Source organism: Gadus morhua, chromosome 23, assembly GCF_902167405.1.
Source record: "Gadus morhua chromosome 23, gadMor3.0, whole genome shotgun sequence".
Classification (NCBI taxonomy): domain Eukaryota; kingdom Metazoa; phylum Chordata; class Actinopteri; order Gadiformes; family Gadidae; genus Gadus; species Gadus morhua.
In genome coordinates this window covers 23,070,569-23,088,633 of record NC_044070.1, presented here as the reverse complement: position 1 = coordinate 23,088,633, position 18,065 = coordinate 23,070,569, and the positions used below count along the sequence as shown (strand labels likewise).

Below are 18,065 nucleotides of genomic sequence, written 5' to 3'. Positions count from 1 at the left end.
ACGCGGACGCGGGGGGTGGGATACCACCAGCAGTTAGCAGCCGTAATTAAAGCGCACCCTGGCTGTTTCCTGCCCGCTCCTCTTCTGTGGTTCCCTGCCAATAAAAGTCAAGTTGGGCTTCTTTCGGCTGGGCTCAGGAAAACAATGTGGGGGGGGAAGGGGGGAGGAGAAAGTTTGAAGTGACCCGCGGCGCGTCAGAAGTATTTAAAAACATGCATTTGCATAAAATACAACCGACGAGGCATGTTTGTTTGGGGTTTTATTTAGATATTCCAAAACTTATTTTTTTCCCCGTGAAAGTGCGGCAGGGAGATTTATCAGTTGTGCTAGTCGACGCGTGTGCGTACACAAACACGCAGGCACACACAGACACACACAGACAGACAGAAAAACAGACAGTGAGACAGACACTTAAAAGCGGACTCGGACGCACACATTCAAATGCACACGCAAGCAACACACCTACACTTAGGCACTACACAACACATACACACAAACTAGGACATGTGTTGTCCTTGAACACTCTGCAGTCGACCATTCACTGCCTTGTCCAAGGGTAAGGCGGGGGAGGAAGGGTCTCACCCCCTCCCTCCCTATCAACACATCCACCATGAACTCATTCAATATTAACACAAATTCCCTTTACAAAGATTTGGGCAAAGTCGCACACAAGAAAAAGCCCTTTTCCCCATTCATGCAGCGTTTCCAGCTCGCCACATTTATTTTATTTTTGTTCCACGAAACACTGAGATTGAAGGTCATCACTGGACCACTTCCACATTCATCCCCGGATAATCCCACTTGCGTGCGTACGTACGCACACGCGGGCCCGCACTCCGTCCCACGGGGGCGTTGTGCGTGAGTAAGCGCACGTGTGTAGGCTGGCTCACTGCGTCCCGCCACAGCTGGACCGTGAGCGGACACATCTGTCAGGGCGACAGAGTGGAACCTTTTCTTTCATTTTGCATTTTTCTCCCTCCAATGAAGGGGTGCAATCTCCCCATTTCCCCCGAGTCTTGCGGCCGGTCCCCGCGTATTTACCTCGTTCTCAGCGGAGCGTCTATGAAAATGTGCGCCACCAAAGACGCCATTACCCTTGAAGTAGGCCATTATGGCAGCGCTTTGGGCGAGGAATTGCCATCCTGAATGTTTCAGATTTCCCTATCCCCCTGTCCCCCCTCTCTTTCTCTGACTTTTTCTCTCTTTCTCTCTCTCGCTCTCTCTTTATCTTTCTCTCTCTCTCTCTCTCTCTCTCTCTCTCTCTCTCTCTCTCTCTCTCTCTCTCTCTCTCTCACTATTTCTCTCTTTCTCTCCTTCCAAGAAACTGGAGCTGGATCGGTTCATGCTGTACGCCCACGGACCGGACCTGTGCCGCGAGTCGGATCTCCGCCACGCCATGGCCAACTGCTTCGAAGCCCTCATTGGTGAGCCCCCCCCCCCCCCCCCCCCGCCCCCAGAACAGGACTACGCTGAAGTGGGTGCCGTGCCTCAAAAGGAGATGATTTGAAACAGACATACCGTGTTCGCGGCGCTGTCATCTGCAGAGATTTCGGCAGCTACGAAAAATCGGGGGGCGAGTGTGGGAGAAGTTCAGGTGTGCGCACGTTTTCGCCCGGCAATCACGTCATTTGACGTGACTTGATTGCGAACAGACACGAAAACCGGGGCTGTAGTGTGTGTGTGTTGGTGTGTCGGTGATGTGGCTCAGCCTACTGGCATGCAGGTAGCAAAGGCATGGCAGCGCGCAGAGAAACCCACCTGTGCCCCCATCCGTTCCCCCTCTTCCAACACGCTTTGCTAATGCTAAACGCTACAAGATACACATTGACAACTGGGGACAGTAGACGGGAAACAGCGATGTGTTCGAACAGAAATAAACACCAATGCAGTCAAGGGAATAAATGGTTAGTTAATGGACTGCATTTATGTAGCGATGTATGGTAGATGTATAAAGGGAAGAAGAGCTAAAAGGGCAGACAAATATTTATAGATTAGTGACTGTTTTGTAGGCCGGTGTATGCGATTACTTTGTGGTGCCATTCAAAGAAGCACTTTCTTAAGACACTAGGTGGTGCATATGCCTTGAATATCACGTGTGTGTGTGTGTGTGTGTGTGTGTGTGTGTGTGTGTGTGTGTGTGTGTGTGTGTGTGTGTGTGTGTGTGGCGCTCTGTAAATAGCTGCAGTGCGCCTCCCATTAAGAAGGTCTTCTGTTTTGGACACATTAAGCAACGTCATTGATCTCTCTCTTGATGTGGTTTGACCTCTGGCAGTAGAGAAATTCCCTAGACACACACACACACACACACACACACACACACACACACACACACACACACACACACACACACACACACACACACACACACACACACACACACACACACACACACACACACACACACACACACACACACAGCACATGGCAACACACACCACAACCAACCTTGCTTGCTGCTAACCTTGTTATTAGGATCCCTTGTTAGGACACCAGGAAATAAATGCATGCACAATACACACACACACACTTCACGTCGCTGGTGCTGTATCATTAGAAGCATCATTAGAAAGCGGTTGTCTCTTCTGTCTCATAGTGCACAGTCATCAAGACTTAATTCAGCTGAACCTGAGGCCTCTGTCTTGATATCCGTCCGTCTGTATGACTGTCTTTCTCTCTGTCCCTCCATGTCTGTCTCTCCATGTCTCTCCCTCTGTCTCTCCGTTTCTCTGTCCCTCCCTCTCTCTGTCTCTCCATCTCTCTTTCTTTCTCTCTCTCCCGTCCCCCATATCTGACTCTCTTGCGGCCTTTCGCTCTCCATTAGTCCCTCTCTTTTTGTCTCCCCTGTCCCTATCCGTCTCTCTCACTCTCTCTCTCTAGCTCTCTCTCCGTCTCTCCCTCTCTCTTCGTCTGACTCTATAGCTGTGTACTTAATTCAAGTGAATTTTAAGCAAACTTTTGAAAAGCTGCAAAAAAGAAAATGTGAATCAGGCGTGATTCCATCAACTGGTGCCAACTGAATAAACTAGGCTAGACAAAGCGTTGCTCCGTCGGTGGTTGGCGGTAAAGGCTACGTTACGCATCGCTTGTGTTAAACAGTAGAAGTAGAGGTTGCGAAATGGAGGCAAAAGAAATTAAATGACGAATCATTTTGAATTTAATTTCGGATTTCCTCGTAGCATTCCGTTGCTGTTTTCCATTAAAAAAGTCTGTGATGTTTATTTCATGGATGAGGCTGAGGAATATGTGGGTCTTCACTTCGGGCCACAAGTTGACCTCCCAGTTGTTGGAACCAGCCATGTTCTTGCATTGGCATCCCCGGATAGACCAACAGAGGAAACAGCTGATCAGTCATGTTACTTAAATTTCCGCTATGTGTCAGAAAAGGCTTTTCAATCTCAAGGCAAAAACCACCTCAAGCGAGCGTACCTTTTTATTTTTTCGTGCCATTTCCATCAACCTTTTACTAAAGCACTTCTTCAAAATACACTTAAAAATTCATTGATAAATCACTGAACCACTGTCTCTCGCTGTCAGTCTCTCCGTCCATATCACTCTTTTCTGTCTCCATCTTTCCCTCTTATGATCTGTTTGGACATCCGGCTCTCGGGATCAACCTTCTGCTTATTGTAGCAATCTCCATCCGTCCCCTGCGTTTCCTGTTTTGTCTCCATCTCTTATTCCATGGACTCCCTCCCTCTGCCCCACACACTCTTCACCATCTTTGAGGCGTTTCTTTTGTAACTATTTCTTCATCTTTAATCTTTCATTTAATGAAAGAGTTTGAGTTGCAGGGTGGCGCAGAGAGGAGAACCCAGGAGGAACGACTGTCATCGTTGAATAGGCGGCTGACAGTTATGAATCAGTACTTCATAGCGCACACGCGCGTAGATGCAAGCATACACACACGCGCGTGCACACACACACACTCACACACACACACACGCCTACAAACACACACGCACGTATGCATCCACATGAACACAACACATTCACAGTTTTTATAAATCTCGCTTTTTATCTGGCACGCTGTTTCAAATTTCCACACACACAGACTCTTTCCTGTGTACATATTTGCAGTCACACACTCAAACACTCATGCATGCACAAAGCCAAGTTATTTTTTATCTCTCGCTCCCTCACACACTTAGTCACACGCAGACAATTACAGACAGACACGGAGTCGTACTCGCACACAACACGCACCACACACGCGCACATACACTCGCATAATCATACGCATCATCTTTTAATCTCAACACAAACACACTCACACTCCCTCTTCCTGGTACACACACACACACGCACCTGTCTGCCAGGTGACATGCAGATCCCTGTGTGTGTGTGTGTCTTGAACCCCCCCCCTCCCCTTCCCGACAGTGACACTGTCATCACAAGGTGTTGTGTTTCTCGGCTCAACTCAAAGGCCTCCTTGCTCGTCTGTTGTTGTCTATCTGTCTATCCATTCTCCTCCTCCTTCTCCCTCCTTTTGCCCCCTTTCCAGCTCCCTTCATGTTCCTCCTTCTCTTCTCCCTCCTCCTCTTCTCCCTCCTTTTGCCCCCTTTCCAGCTCCCTTCATGTTCCTCCTTCTCTTCTCCCTCCTCCTCCTCCTCCTCCTCCTCTTCTGCCTCCTTATGCACCCTTTCCAGCTCCCTTCTTGTTCCTCCTCCTCCTTCTCCTCTCCCTCCTTGTGCACCATTTCCAGCTCCTTTCTTATTCTTCCTTCACTTCTCCTTCCTCCTCCTCCTCTTTCCCATCTTGTCCCTTCTTCTCATTGCTCTGGTTCTTGTCTCTTATTGATGGACAGCAGTGTCCCGTCAACTCACGCTGTCAGTCTGTCAGCTCTGTTTTCCCTCCACCATGACCCCACCACACACGAATACATATGCACACGCACACACATGCACACACACATGTCGCATACACACACTGCACACACATACACACGCACAGAAACAGACACACACAGAAACACACACACACACACACACAGTGCAAGCACACACACAAACACATACAAAGACATGCCGCGTACACACACACACTTACTCATCCACAAAGACCTCACGAACATACGCCTCACTACATACCCCTGTGGACATCAGCAGCACATACGCCCAATCACATACAGACACACACACACATCCAAGAACATCATGCACACACCCATACAAACAACCCATGAGTCATCTATATACTCATCATGCACCTGTAGCTACTTGCACACCCACACAGGAATATGAATGATCCCACAGCACGCACACACACCCCCCACCCGCCACCCTGTGCCCTCCTGGATGGAGAACTCTTAGCACTCTCCTGCATGAAGGGCTCTGAATGGAGTGAGGTACGCAAATCTTTGTCGGTGCATATTTATGAGTGTGTTTTGTTGTTTGCGTGATTTTGTTGGTCTGTGTGGAGGGGTCCGTATGTGTGTCGGCCCTTATGTGTGTCTGTGTGCGTGTGCATGTCCGTGTGTGAATGCATATGTTTGTCGGTTTTTTCTGTGTGTGTGTATTTGTGTGTGTGTGTGTGTGTGTGTGTGCACGCAGTGTTCACACGCATGTGTGCAGAGAAGGGATATGAGGGTTATGACATCATCACGTCTTATTATTTTTTTTGCCTCTGAGTAGGGATGTGTGTTGACCTCTGCGTTATTTGTTTCTGTGGTGATCCTCCCCACTGTATTAGAGGCAGCAGATAATGTGCTGCTTTGCATTGCCCTGAGAGGGGGATAGAGAGAGGGGGAGAGAGAGGGAGTGAGGGGGAGAGCGAGGGGTAGGGAGAGAGGGGGGGAGAGCGAGGGGTAGGGAGAGGGGGGAGAGAGAGTGGTGGTGAAAGTAGGAGAGAGAGAGAGAGAGAGAGAGAGACGGGGAGAGAGGGGTGGAGAGAGGGGTAGGGAGAGGAGAGAGAGGAGCGAGAGAAAGGGGGAAAATAGAGTTCTAGACACTGACTGAATGACTTTCTGCTTACCCTGAGGCATGGCTAGCCCTGAAGCTCTGCTGTTCTCTGGCCTGCCTGGCGTTTCAGGTCGAGGCAGAATAGCGGGCAGTGTGTTGGAGAAAAATGAAGAAAAATAAATAAATGCGAAGGCATCTGCAATTCTAATGGAGACGTGGCCAGCGACCCTGAATAATTCAGAGTGTTGAATGGAATTCTTTCTTTCCCTGTGTGGTCCTCTGTCATTAACTTGTGCAGTGGCAGGGCATTTTCATCCAGCCTCTTTTGGCTCAAAAGGGCCATGAACGAGCTTAACCCCTAGTACTGCTCGCTCTCGCTCTCTCTCTCTTGCTCTCTCTCCCGCTCTTGCTCTCGCTCTCTCTCGCTCTTGCTCTCTCTCGCTCTTGCTTTCTCTCATTTTTCCCCTCCGTCTCGCATTTGCTTTTTCTACCACTGTCTTTATGTCTTTCTACATATCTCTCAACCTATGTCTCCTTCTCTATCTCTCCATATTTCTCTCCAACTCTAGTGAAAACGTTCCCTCTCTGCCTCTCGTGAAACCTCTTTTCATTGTCGCTCTCGCTCTCCCTCTCTGGCGCTCTCTCTCTCTCTCTCTCTGGTGTTCTCTCTCTCTCTCTCTCTCTCTCTCTCTCTCTCTCTCTCTCTCTCTCTCTCTCTCTCTCTCTCTCTCTCTCTCTCTCTCTCTCTCTCTCTCTCACACGCCTTAACTTCTTAATTTGTCGTGGTCCTCATCCCTCGAACACTCCCGTTTCTCTCCCAGCTCACTGTTCCTCATCTTTCGAACCCCCCCCTTCTCTTTTCTTTGTCAATGCTGAGGGGCTGTAACGGCCTGCTCACCCCCCCCCCCCCCCCTTATCTCCCTTCTTCTCGGGGTCTCACTGATAAGCCCCCCCCCCCTTCTTATTCCTCTCCCTATCCAATTGGGGGGAAGAAAGGTGCAAGGATCGCGCCAGGGGCCGGAAGGACCGTGCCCCTAGTTTCGATGGCGCTCATTTCCGCGTACAGTGGATCTGGCGGATTATTCTGCGGCGGCAGCCGGCACCAGGGACTACAGATGGTGAACCTTTGTGCGGGCGGGCCCTCCGCTTTAAGCTCTTCCTATTAGAAGAATGGAGTGGGGGGATTATCTCTGACTCGCTGAGCATCAGATTGACGCGAACAACGCCGGCGGTATTAATTCGTGCGTGCGGCGCTTCCTTTGTTAATTGCCCCGGCGGCGTAGGGCGGTAAAGACGGGGGGTATTGTGTGTGTGTGTGTGTGCGTGCGTGCGTGCGCGCGGGCCCGGCACTCGATTCCCCGCAGCCTCCTGTTTCCCGCTCGACGCTCCTCATCCTCGTCTTCTTCTTCTTCCTCTGCTCCTTCTTCTTCTTCTCTTGTTTCCGAGACACTCTTTCGGCGGCCTTTGTTCCATGGCCACCTGCTTCGGAGAAACAATGCGGCCCCGAAAGGAGTCCGCAGACAATTGTCCAGATGTTTGAGGAAGATGTTTGGTCTCAGAACGGAATCAGCCCGCCGTTGTTTGCGGCTGTGCTGCGATGTTTCCTGGTTTCATATTTCTTTTGGTAGGCGGATGGAGGGTAGGGTTGGAGTTATTTTCCATTAATATGTTTCCATCTGTGTCCGGTCATTGCTTGAACCCGTATGAGCCAGACACAGAGAGAGAGAAACGGAGCGAGAGGGAGGCTTAATATATTTCGTTGATGGATTAGAGTCTGAGCGTTTTTGAATAATTCATTCTCAGTTATTAATGTGACTGTCAGCTGCTGGTATTTCATATGCCCCGGACCACGGCTCTTTATTGGTCACTGAAATTTCCCTACGACAGTGGAATTCTTTATTTCCCAAACATAACATTGTCCGAAGGAGGGAGGGGGGTGAGGCCGGGTGAGTCTGCTCCCTCATCACAAACTTTGGGGATTCATAAGTGACTGAGGCTCGCAGTTTTTTGTGCGATTCCATCCAGTGTGACGGGCCCCGGTCTCGGGCCCCTCTATACTCTGACCCGTGGTGAATCCATGCGTTACCGTGTGTCCGATGGGAAACGCCTTTTGTGGATCGCACCAGTGAAGCAATTATATGGTTCCTTAAGTCTCGTTAAAGAGCAGCCAGCAGACACATAAAACCTTAACTGCTGGGAGCGACCCAACAACACGTCGGCCCCAATCACTGCTCCTGATTCGGTCCAATCAGCCCCCTCCATGGTACCGGACAGCGTTTTGCTTCACCGCTGGTGCTGTCCTTAGAAATAACCCATTTTACCACTGGCCGTGATGTTGATTAGCCCGTACTAGCCATTTCAGACGCTTCCTTGAGGAGCATCTCTGGTGGGGCGGGGTCAGCTCTGATGTAGGGGGGGGGGGGGGGGGGGGGGGGTAGCCTTGAATGCAATGACGGACACTCGATAATCGATATGAGCCTTCCCAGAGGATTCATCTCGGGACCATACAACAAATTATGCACCAGGGCTTGGGTAGTCGACTGCACTACATTAGTCTGGTCTACCACCCCTGGCACGTAGAAGTAGTCTACCCATAATTAGTGTTGTGAGTGACACCTGACTGACGCCGCTCTCTAAAAGGTCTGTTTGCGGTCTGATCCGTACCCTTCGGAACTGCTGCCGTGGTGAACCACAGTTCCAACCGAGCCCTCCAGCCCCCTCCTCTGAGTCTTGATGGGGAATATTCCAATCATGTCCGCGGTGGAACTAGCCCTCATGAATCTCGCCACGTTTCTGTTGTTTTTCCGTCCGTCTCCGAGTGGGTTGAACCGGCTCTGAGCCAGCCGGCCAACTGGTTCACGGCGCGCTGGTACTGCCAGATGAAACGCCGGAGACGGGCTTCTACATAATTGCCAGTTGAGTTGGCGGGGGTGTGGGCTACGTCTGTGGTGCCTTCTCTCTAGCTCGCTCTCTCTCTCTCTCTCTCTCTCTCTCTCTCTCTCTCTCTCTCTCTCTCTCTCTCTCTCTCTCTCGCTCTCGCTCTCGCTCTTGCTCTCTCTATCTCCATCTCTCTCTCTCGCTTTCTTGCTGTCTCACTCTCTCACTCTTGTTCTTGCTCTCTCTCTCGCTCTCGCTCTCGCTCTCTCGCGCCCTCGCCCTCGCCCTCTCTCTCTCTCTCTCTCTCTCTCTCGCTCTCTCGCTCTCTCGCGCCCTCGCCCTCTCTCTCTCTCTCTCTCTCTCTCTCTCTCTCTCTCTCTCTCTCTCTCTCTCTCTCTCTCTCTCTCTCTCTCTCTCTCTCTCTCTCTCTCTCTCTCTCTCTCTCTCTCTCTCTCTCTCTCTCTCTCTCTCTCTCTCTCTCGTGTCCTGGTAGTGGATCCTTGGTGTAGGATCGCCGCGTCTTAATGATGGCGAGTTGCAAGGTTGATCCGACGGCTGCGGGGCAGACTTTCTCCTTTCTGCGTGCGAGCGCGGCTTCCTCCGTCGGAGAGCTGCTCGTTCTCTCGCTCGCCCGGCCCCTAAACTGCATATCGCAGTTTATTCAGCCCGCTTTGATTGACACCAAAGGTGTTTCTTTGAAATGTTCTAATCCCTTCCCTCAGTCCCTCTAGGGTCCCGTCCCCACACACACACACACACACACACACACACACACACACACACACACACACACACACACACACACACACACACACTGCCACCCCCCCCCTCGCTAGCCTTTCCTTTGCATCGTGAAAGCTGAAGAAAACTTTGGGAAAATCCGACGAGGGGCAGAAAAGAGATTCCTTTTCCCTTGAAGGCCCTCGCTCCCGCAGAACCTGCAGAACTCATCTGATGAAACATCACTAAAACGCTGCAGCAGCGGCTGACCCCATTCCTAGGTCCAGCTGGCCTCTGCAGTGCACACACACACACACACACACACACACACACACACACACACACACACACACACACACACACACGCCTGCACCAGGAGACATGCACAGACATGTACACACACACTGTGCATACACAAACACACAGTGAATACATACACACGCAGGCACTCACACTGGCACACAGAGACGCACACAAGCGTGTATATTTATACACACAGCCTCCGTGTGTTCATTCTGCTCGTGGCGGAGGAAGACGTTGAGAGACGGAGAGGAGGTGTTCTCCCACTGCCCACATCTGTTCCCCAGAGGAAACATCTGCAGCATGTGGGAATCTCCCCGGGAACGTCCCTCCCTTCGCCGGCTCCTGTAGCGCATTATGGTCGGAATCGCACCTTCACCCGCAGGGTCGAGGTGTCGGCCCTCTGCGCTGGAGGCCTCCCTGAGCCAAGCCGCCCCCTCCTCCTCATCCTCCTCCTCCTCCTCCTCCTCATTCTCTTTCTACTCCTCCTCCTCTTTCTCCTTCTCCTCCTCCTCTTTCTCCTTCTCCTCCTCCTCCTCTACCTCTTTCTCCTCCTCTTTCTCTTTCTTCTCCTCCTCATCCTCTTTCTCCTTCGGCTCCTTCTTCTTCTCCTCTTTCTCCTCCTCCTCCTCCTCTTTCTCTTTCTTCTCCTCCTCATCCTCTTCCTCTTTCTCCGGCTCCTTCGGCTCCTTCTTCTTCTCCTCATTCTCTTTCTTCTCCTCCTCATCCTCTTCCTCTTTCACCGGCTCCTTCTCCTCCTCCTCCTCCTCCTCCTCCTCCTCTTCCGCCTCCTTCGTCTTGTGGCTGCGCCTCCTGCCCTGCAATCAGCCGCTGAGCTCCAGCACCTCTTCGCCGCTCCGCCACTCTGGGAACACCAAAGCCCCCCTCGTTAACGGATCCACATCTGCAAGGGCTTTGGCTCCGGGGGCGGGCGGGTTCTTCTGAGGTTAGATATTTGTGGGGGATTTTTTTTTTTGGTTTCCTGTGGAAGAAGCGGGATGGTTGTAAACAGAGCTCACCGGTGATACACTGCGTTCCGTTTTTGCATGCATGAGTTTGTGTTGGTGGGCATTCCGGTTCACTTTAGTCAGGCATGAAGCGACTCCTGATCCAGATGCCTTGGTGTCTGAATCCGTGTGTGCGTGCGCGCGCGTGTGTGTGTGTGTGTGCGTGTGCGTGTGTATGCAACAACAACACCGACAATCTCGAGTGAAGTAAAAAAAATAATAGTCTGCCGCTTCCCACAGCAGCTGGCGACATGGTGCCTCGGAGCAAGGCATCACGGCACTGGGCTGCTGCGAGAGAGCCCATAGGGGGCTCGCGGTAATAGACCGCTGCGGCTGTGGGTTCTGTGTTCCAGGGGCTTCGTTGTGTGGCGGTGATGGGGGGGGGGGGGGGGGGTACATCCCACTAAACAAACATGCCAACACTGTTATCTTTGTCTTGATAATTAGAGGTTGAAAAGACCCAGATGGGGTCAAACCGAGAGGAAATAAGCGCAGGAGAGATGGGATGTGTGCGGGAGAACGAGCCTAGCCCGGGAAGCATTTTACCCGCCGTTTGGCAAGTGGCTGGCGGTAATGATCCCAGCAGTTTAGAAGTGGTACGATGGATGTGTGTGTTTTTGTTTGTGAGTGTGCTGCGGTGTGTGTATATGTTGTTTGTGTGTGTGTGTGTGTGTGTTTCTTCGCATTTGCTGTGTGTGTGTGTGTTCCGGTGTTGCTTTATGTCCCCCTAGTGCTAGATGGTCTGTTTGTACATTTTCAATGTTTTTGTTTGGCTGCCTGTGTGTGTGTGTGTGTGTGTGTGTGTGTGTGTGTGTGTGTGTGTGTGTGTGTGTGTGTGTGTGTGTGTGTGGTATATTTGCGTGAACGGGGCCGTTCCGCCATCTGAAGGCACTTCTCCGCCCAGATGATGAATCTCTTACATCAGCGTGTGATGGCGTCCATGAACGGCGGTCTCAACATCCCTCCAGCAGCAGCCATACACACACACACACACACAGACATACACACGTACAAACACACACACACACACACACACACACACACAATAAACCCCCTCCCAACATCGCCCACCCAACACACAATCGTGTTCCAATTTGCCAGGTGGTTGTCGTCCTCCAAATTGAATGAACCTCTCCTAAAGTGTGCGCTATTGTGCGTTTCGAAGTTGTAAACCTCACAAAAAACCCCGGCGGGATCTGTGTTTTTTTGTTTGTTTTTTGTTTTGTGAGTGATGGCGGGAATAAAAGAGGGGAAAAAAAGCCCACACGCTTAAAAGACGTGGGAATAATTAAAGGAAGCATTTGGGCTTGTGTTTGTGCGATCAGAGAGACGGAATGGTGTGGGATCGCGGGGCGCTTTGCGCGTGTAAGCAGATCTGTCTGCACACACTCCGCCGTTTGGGATAATCTCTCGTCCTTCTGTGACTGCAGCTTTCCACAGTATTTTTGTAATAAATCTAAATGTTTTGCCTTCCGTTCCCCGGGCTGCGGGCGCGCTGACCTTCTGCTGTGTATATTTTTTCCTTCATACTGCGTTTGAATCGAACGTCTCACGGACAGACGGTTCTCCTTCGCCGCCGCACGTCTGCGAACGCACTCCATGCCAACGTGCGCTTTGTGAGCGCCTCGCACACATTGCGCTCGCTTTTGGGTTTTTTGAGTGTGTGTTTCTTTGTTTTATAGTCTGTGTGTGTGTGTGTTTGTGTGTTTTAGAGTCTTTCTGTTTGTGTGTGTGTTTCTAGAGAAAGTGTGTGTGTGATTTCGGTGTGTGTGTGTGTAATTCACTTCATCTCCCATCTTTCCATGGGGCCTCGGCTGCCTCTTTGATTTCAAGCTTGATGCTGATGCGACCTTGGCCGGTGACGTCTCCCGTCTGTGCGGAGACCAGACCCCCCCGTTGCCCCCCATGCCCCCCCCCCCACCCCTGTCCACACAGGGGGGGGAGAGGGTGGGGGGGGGCGGGCTGAATTCACACAGGCACCCCCAAGGTCGTTTCACCATCAGAAAGCAATAAAAATGCCATTTCTATTTTTAATAAAGCAATTACCGTTCATTGCCGGGTTCAATTAATTTTAAGCTCTTCATTAGTGGAGATCTGCGATTCTTTAAATTTTTTATTTGATTACATATTTTACTATTTTCGTCCATAAATTAAGCTGTGTGGTTAAAAACAGTTGGGCTACCAACAATGTCGGAAACGTTTACTTATTGAAATTACATTTTACAAACAAGGTTTCGGTAAACGCTCATTAACGTAGAAATAGGGGTGACAGATGACCAATCAATGACTAAACACGCTACGGAAACCATTCTGCGCCTTCACCTGATTGGCTGCGGTACTTCAGACCAGTGTTCCATCCTTTGACTTCAGGTTTACTGCTAAAACATCATTAAGACCTGTTGTGGACCAAGTCATTAAAATGGTAAAACGCTTATAAATACCCATGCAGTAGCTGAGCAAGGAGTGTGAATGCTGCCTTTGTGCAGAGTTATTACTCCATGAAAGCCATGGCTGGTGGGAGACAGTGGAGAGAGAAAGTCAGCGACTGCTCCCAATGGGTTAATAGACATGCAAATTAACTAAAACATCAATGGAAAACATAACAAGGCAAGACAATTTTTTAATCAATAAGCCAGAATTCTCTATTTACTGAACAATGTTATGTTCCTATTTTTATTGACGAAGATCTATATAGTGTTTTCTTAATGTAAAACCACACGTACCACCTGCAGTACCTTCGCGTACCTCCAGTCTAAAACCAAAATCCCACCAGTTGACCTCCGACTCACACAGTGTAACTAAGTGACCATCAGGTCACCGACCTCCTGATTTGATGTATACACTTCACAATAAACTACCCAAATACTAAAAAGGAGACAGTTTTTCATTTCGATGACCAGTACCAACAGTACACTGGGAGGTTGCTGTTTCTCTTCTGACAAATGTACTTATTATAAGTCGCTTTCTGCTAAACACCCTGAATGTAAATGTAATGTTCATAAGAACAATAATGTGGCAGCCATTCTATAAGTTTCCCCAAAGAAAGTGAGTCCCGCATTAACTCAACTCCTGGGTACCCCTGCGTACCTGAACTTCTCCCTGGATTAAACTTTCTGGGTTATCGATCCTGCTGTCTTCTCATTGTGACAGTCTCTCCCCCCTCCCTCCCCCTCTTTGTGTCTCGCCTGTCTCTCCCTAGGTGCGGTGTATCTGGAGGGAGGACTGGAGGAGGCCAAAACACTCTTTGGGAGACTGCTGTTCAACGGAGAGGTAACTGAAAGGATTCGCCCCCTCTCTCTCTCCCTCACCCTCTGTTTGTTTGTGTAGAGGGATTCAAACAAAGGAGGCAGGATGCCACTCTGACCTTCCGGACAGTTTGTGATGATACAATGTAAAATGTTTAGGCAGGAATATATTATTAGATGAGAATCCATAATGTGGAAGGATATGCGATAAAAGGCACAACATCAAGAAACGATACACGATTACTACAATTAATGATCAATTATATGAAAGAAACGATCTAAACACAAGGGCATCAGAATTTCTCTGTTCAAGTTGGTCTTCTAATGCTACTAACATCTGTACTGTCCAATCATTTCCCTTGAAACAAACACTTCTTTCTGATTTGATCCCCAAGTCCACTTGGGCGGGGCTAACATCACAACAACCAATTGAAGCTCATCGTTGAGGCGGGCAAACAAGCACTCAATACAACATCACTCCTGTCTGTTCATATGGCCCGAATGACCCCCAAAAAAACAGTTTCACTCTGACTATCAAAGTGCTTATTTATTCCCGATAATCAGATTTACTGGGAGTATGCACTAGTGACTGGGAGTATGAACGTATTCTTTGTCTCCGATGCATTCCTTCTCCTTTCCGTTTTGTGTGAGACTATTTGAATGCGATCACGGTCAGAGCGGTTCAAACCGGTCTTGGCAGTCCTGTGCCGGGCATACATTAGAATCGTCCGGGAATGAATGCCAAATTTGAATGCCAAAACCTCGCACGTCAAGAATTTCTGAAACCCGAGGTGATAATGCCAAGGTGCTCGGTTGTGCTGTCCTCAAAGGTGTGCGTGTGTGTGTGCGTGTGCGCGTGCGTGCGTGCGCGCGTGCCCAGTATAAATGTGCTATTCTAATCATGTCGTAGCATTGCTGCTGTTGAGATGGTACATCCGACTTTTTAAATGCAAAAACCCATGGCGTGACTCTTGAAGAGATATTTAATTCAAACGCAGCACACTGGGTTCTTAATTGTCCTCACAAAGCAGGATAATGTTACAGTGTGTGTGCAGAGAGGATGGGGGTCGCGGACGACAGTGGGCTTGCAGTCACCACATTATCATAAAGAAAATTGGTTGTGACTCGCTAGTAATGACATTCATAAGTCATTATAACTCTTCTTAATGAATATGAAAATCCTTTTCAACGGGTGTATTGCTTACGGACGGACGAGTCGAAAGAAAGGCCCTTAAAACACTCATCCATCCTACACCCGAGCCAAGCGCTTTCAAAGGTTACACGCAGACACACAACATGTACCGTCATACGTCGCAAAACGCCATCTCCTCTCCCCTCCCCCGAGAGACAGGCGACACTTAACGTCTTGCAGCTAAATAATCATCTTCCTTAAAGGGGACCTATTATGCTTTTTCGACTTTTATGACCTATAAACGTTGTTATAATGATTGAAGGTCATGTTTAACCGTACACAAAAAACGATGTAGATTTTCGGGAAACTCTTCCTCTCATCTGGGCGCTTTCAGCCTTCTCTGTCAACGCTCGGTTTCGTCCTTCTCCGCCCCCTCGCCCCCCTCCTGTCAACCTAACTCCGTTGTGATTGGTTACCTTCCTTGAAGCGCGCGCGTGCGCGCGCGGGCAGATTTGACCAGGCATATGGGGGCGCGGCAGGAGTGCATCTACGTAGATGATTTCCCGGAAATGTGAACAAGTGAATCGCAAACGTTGTCCCGAGTGTTTAGCGCTCTGCACAGCCACTCCAGACTGTTAGCATGGAATACGTCGAAATGCATGTATGTCATTATTTGACACTTTAGTATGGTTAAACATGACTATCAGTCATTATAACAACGTTTATAGGTCATAAAAGTCGAAAAAGCATAATAGGTCCCCTTTAAAGGAACGTCGATCTCAAAGGTTGGGACACTTGCTGTAGTGTGCCGCCCGTCTGTGGTTCCCTACGACAAAGGTTTTTTGCTCGACACTCTCACCGTTGCTCTATGCAAACTTTTTTAGCGCCGTCGATCGATCGAGGAAATCCCGCACCATTGTGCGAGCGATCAATACGACGTTGTTTCACCGCGCTCCGTTCTCCCGACCAGGCTCCGCTGCTCCGGGAACAGAAAAACACACGAGAGCCAACCGCACTTCATTCATCAGCATCAAGTAGGGCTCTTTATTAGGGCCTCAACAGCCCTGGATTAAGACCAACGACCGGAGGGAGACTGTCACACAAATGTGTTTCTTGATCTCGACGTGGCTCCCCAGCGCTGAGCGGACACCGCGTGGGGGGCACTGGTTACAGCGTGGCGCGCCAACTTCGTGCTCAGGTTTCACTGTCTCCCACCCTCCCTCTCTCCCCTCCCTCCCTCTCCCCCATGGCCGTCCGTCTCCATCTCCACTGCCACCAGTCACCCCCCCCCCCCCCCCCCACGCCACTACCCCCCCACACTGCAGACCCAACCAGCAGTCCTCCCGTGCTGTCGCTGCTGATAGCCCCCCCCGTACGGGGTTCTGAACAACACTCCAGCTCTGGGTGGCCCTGATGAATTGATCTGGGTGGAGGGGGGCGGCGGGGGTGGGGATGAGGGGATCAAATGGTGGAGGGATGGGTAAAATGAGCAGAGGGAGGGACGAGGGACGAGGGGAGGAGGAGAGGAAGAGAAGGACAGAAGGACAGAAGGATGGACAAAGACGATTGAATGAAAAGGAGTGTGAGAAAAAGAGGGAAAAAACTGGGGGAGCGACGAGGAGAGGAGGAGAAAGAAGATTGAATGAGGAGAGGAAGAGGAGGATGAGAAAAAAAGGGAGGATACAGAGAGAGAGACAAAGAGAGGAGAGGAAGAGATGGAAAGAAGAGGGATAGACAAAGAAGAGTGAATGAGGAGGAGGAGGAGAAAAATAGGTAGAATACAGAGAGAGACACCGAGGGAGAGGGCGAGCTAAACAGTTTTCTATTTCTATGGTCTGCAGGGCCAGAAACGACTTTTTTTTTTTTTCTCCTCTTCTTCCATCTTAACGTGTTGGAATGGCTCTTTGCACAGCACATTACCAGAGTTATGAGATGTGGTGGAGCCCCTGAACGACTCTATATTTTTCTCCTCGGTCCCTGGGAGGCCGGGCCCGTCCAATTTGTCACCATAGTCTCCCATTTACTCATACATTACATCGTCTCGCTCACATGCTAACCTCAGGATCCTCCTCCTCTCTCTCTCTGACTATACCGTTCCTCTCCTTATTTCTCCATCGCTCGCTTGCTGTCTCTATTACTCTGTCGCTGTCTTTTGTGTGTTCCTTCTTCTCTTCTCGCTCGCATTCTCTCCGTCTCTCCTCTTCCTCTGTCTCCGCTCCTCTCGGGCTCTATCACTTTTTAAACACATTTTTCTGCTCGTTTTCTCTTTTTCTATCTCTGTCCCTCTCTCTTCCTCGCTCGCTCTTTCTCTCTTCCTTTCTCTCGCTCTCTCTCTATCGCTGCTGTTCTCACCTAGTCTCTGTCTGCCTCACTGTCTGTCCGTCTCTGTCTCTCTCTCTGTCTCTTTCCCTCTCTCTCTCTCTCTCTCTCTCTCTCTCTCTCTCTCTCTCTCTCTCTCTCTCTCTCTCTCTCTCTCTCTCTCTCTCTCTCAGTACTTGTGTGTGACAGGCTATCATTACAATCACGCAAGTTCAACCTCATCTTGGACTCCTAATCTCCTCCTCGTCCAAACAGGTGCTACCTCCCTCGCCCCTAACTCGCCCCTTTCTCTCCCCTTTCTCGACCTTCCCTAAAGAATAAACGCAGGTCTTCGTCCATCCCCGACAAAAGCCTGTCTTGTCGTTTCAAACTGAACAAAAATAATCGTAAGTGATTAATTAGTTTGCATCTCTAATTGGGTGGAACGGAACGCAACACACTATTCTTATCTATGTGCGTCACCCCTGGGGGGGAGGGGGGGGGGGGGGGGGGTGACAGCGGCGGCAGCCAATCAGCACGCCCGGGCTGCGTCGCACACACACACACACACACACACACACACACACAC

General features: G+C 50.1%; 1 protein-coding gene across 1 annotated transcript in view; it reads left to right on the top strand.

Moving 5' to 3' along the window:
* The window catches only part of drosha (drosha ribonuclease III), a 121,837-nt gene that overhangs the window by 55,854 nt on the left and 47,918 nt on the right, over positions 1 to 18,065 (top strand). Inside the window, exons 22-23 of the mRNA XM_030348627.1 lie at positions 1,322 to 1,424; positions 14,001 to 14,071. Of these exons, the coding sequence (XP_030204487.1) occupies positions 1,322 to 1,424; positions 14,001 to 14,071 (174 nt within the window). The remainder of the gene's footprint in view (positions 1 to 1,321; positions 1,425 to 14,000; positions 14,072 to 18,065) is intronic.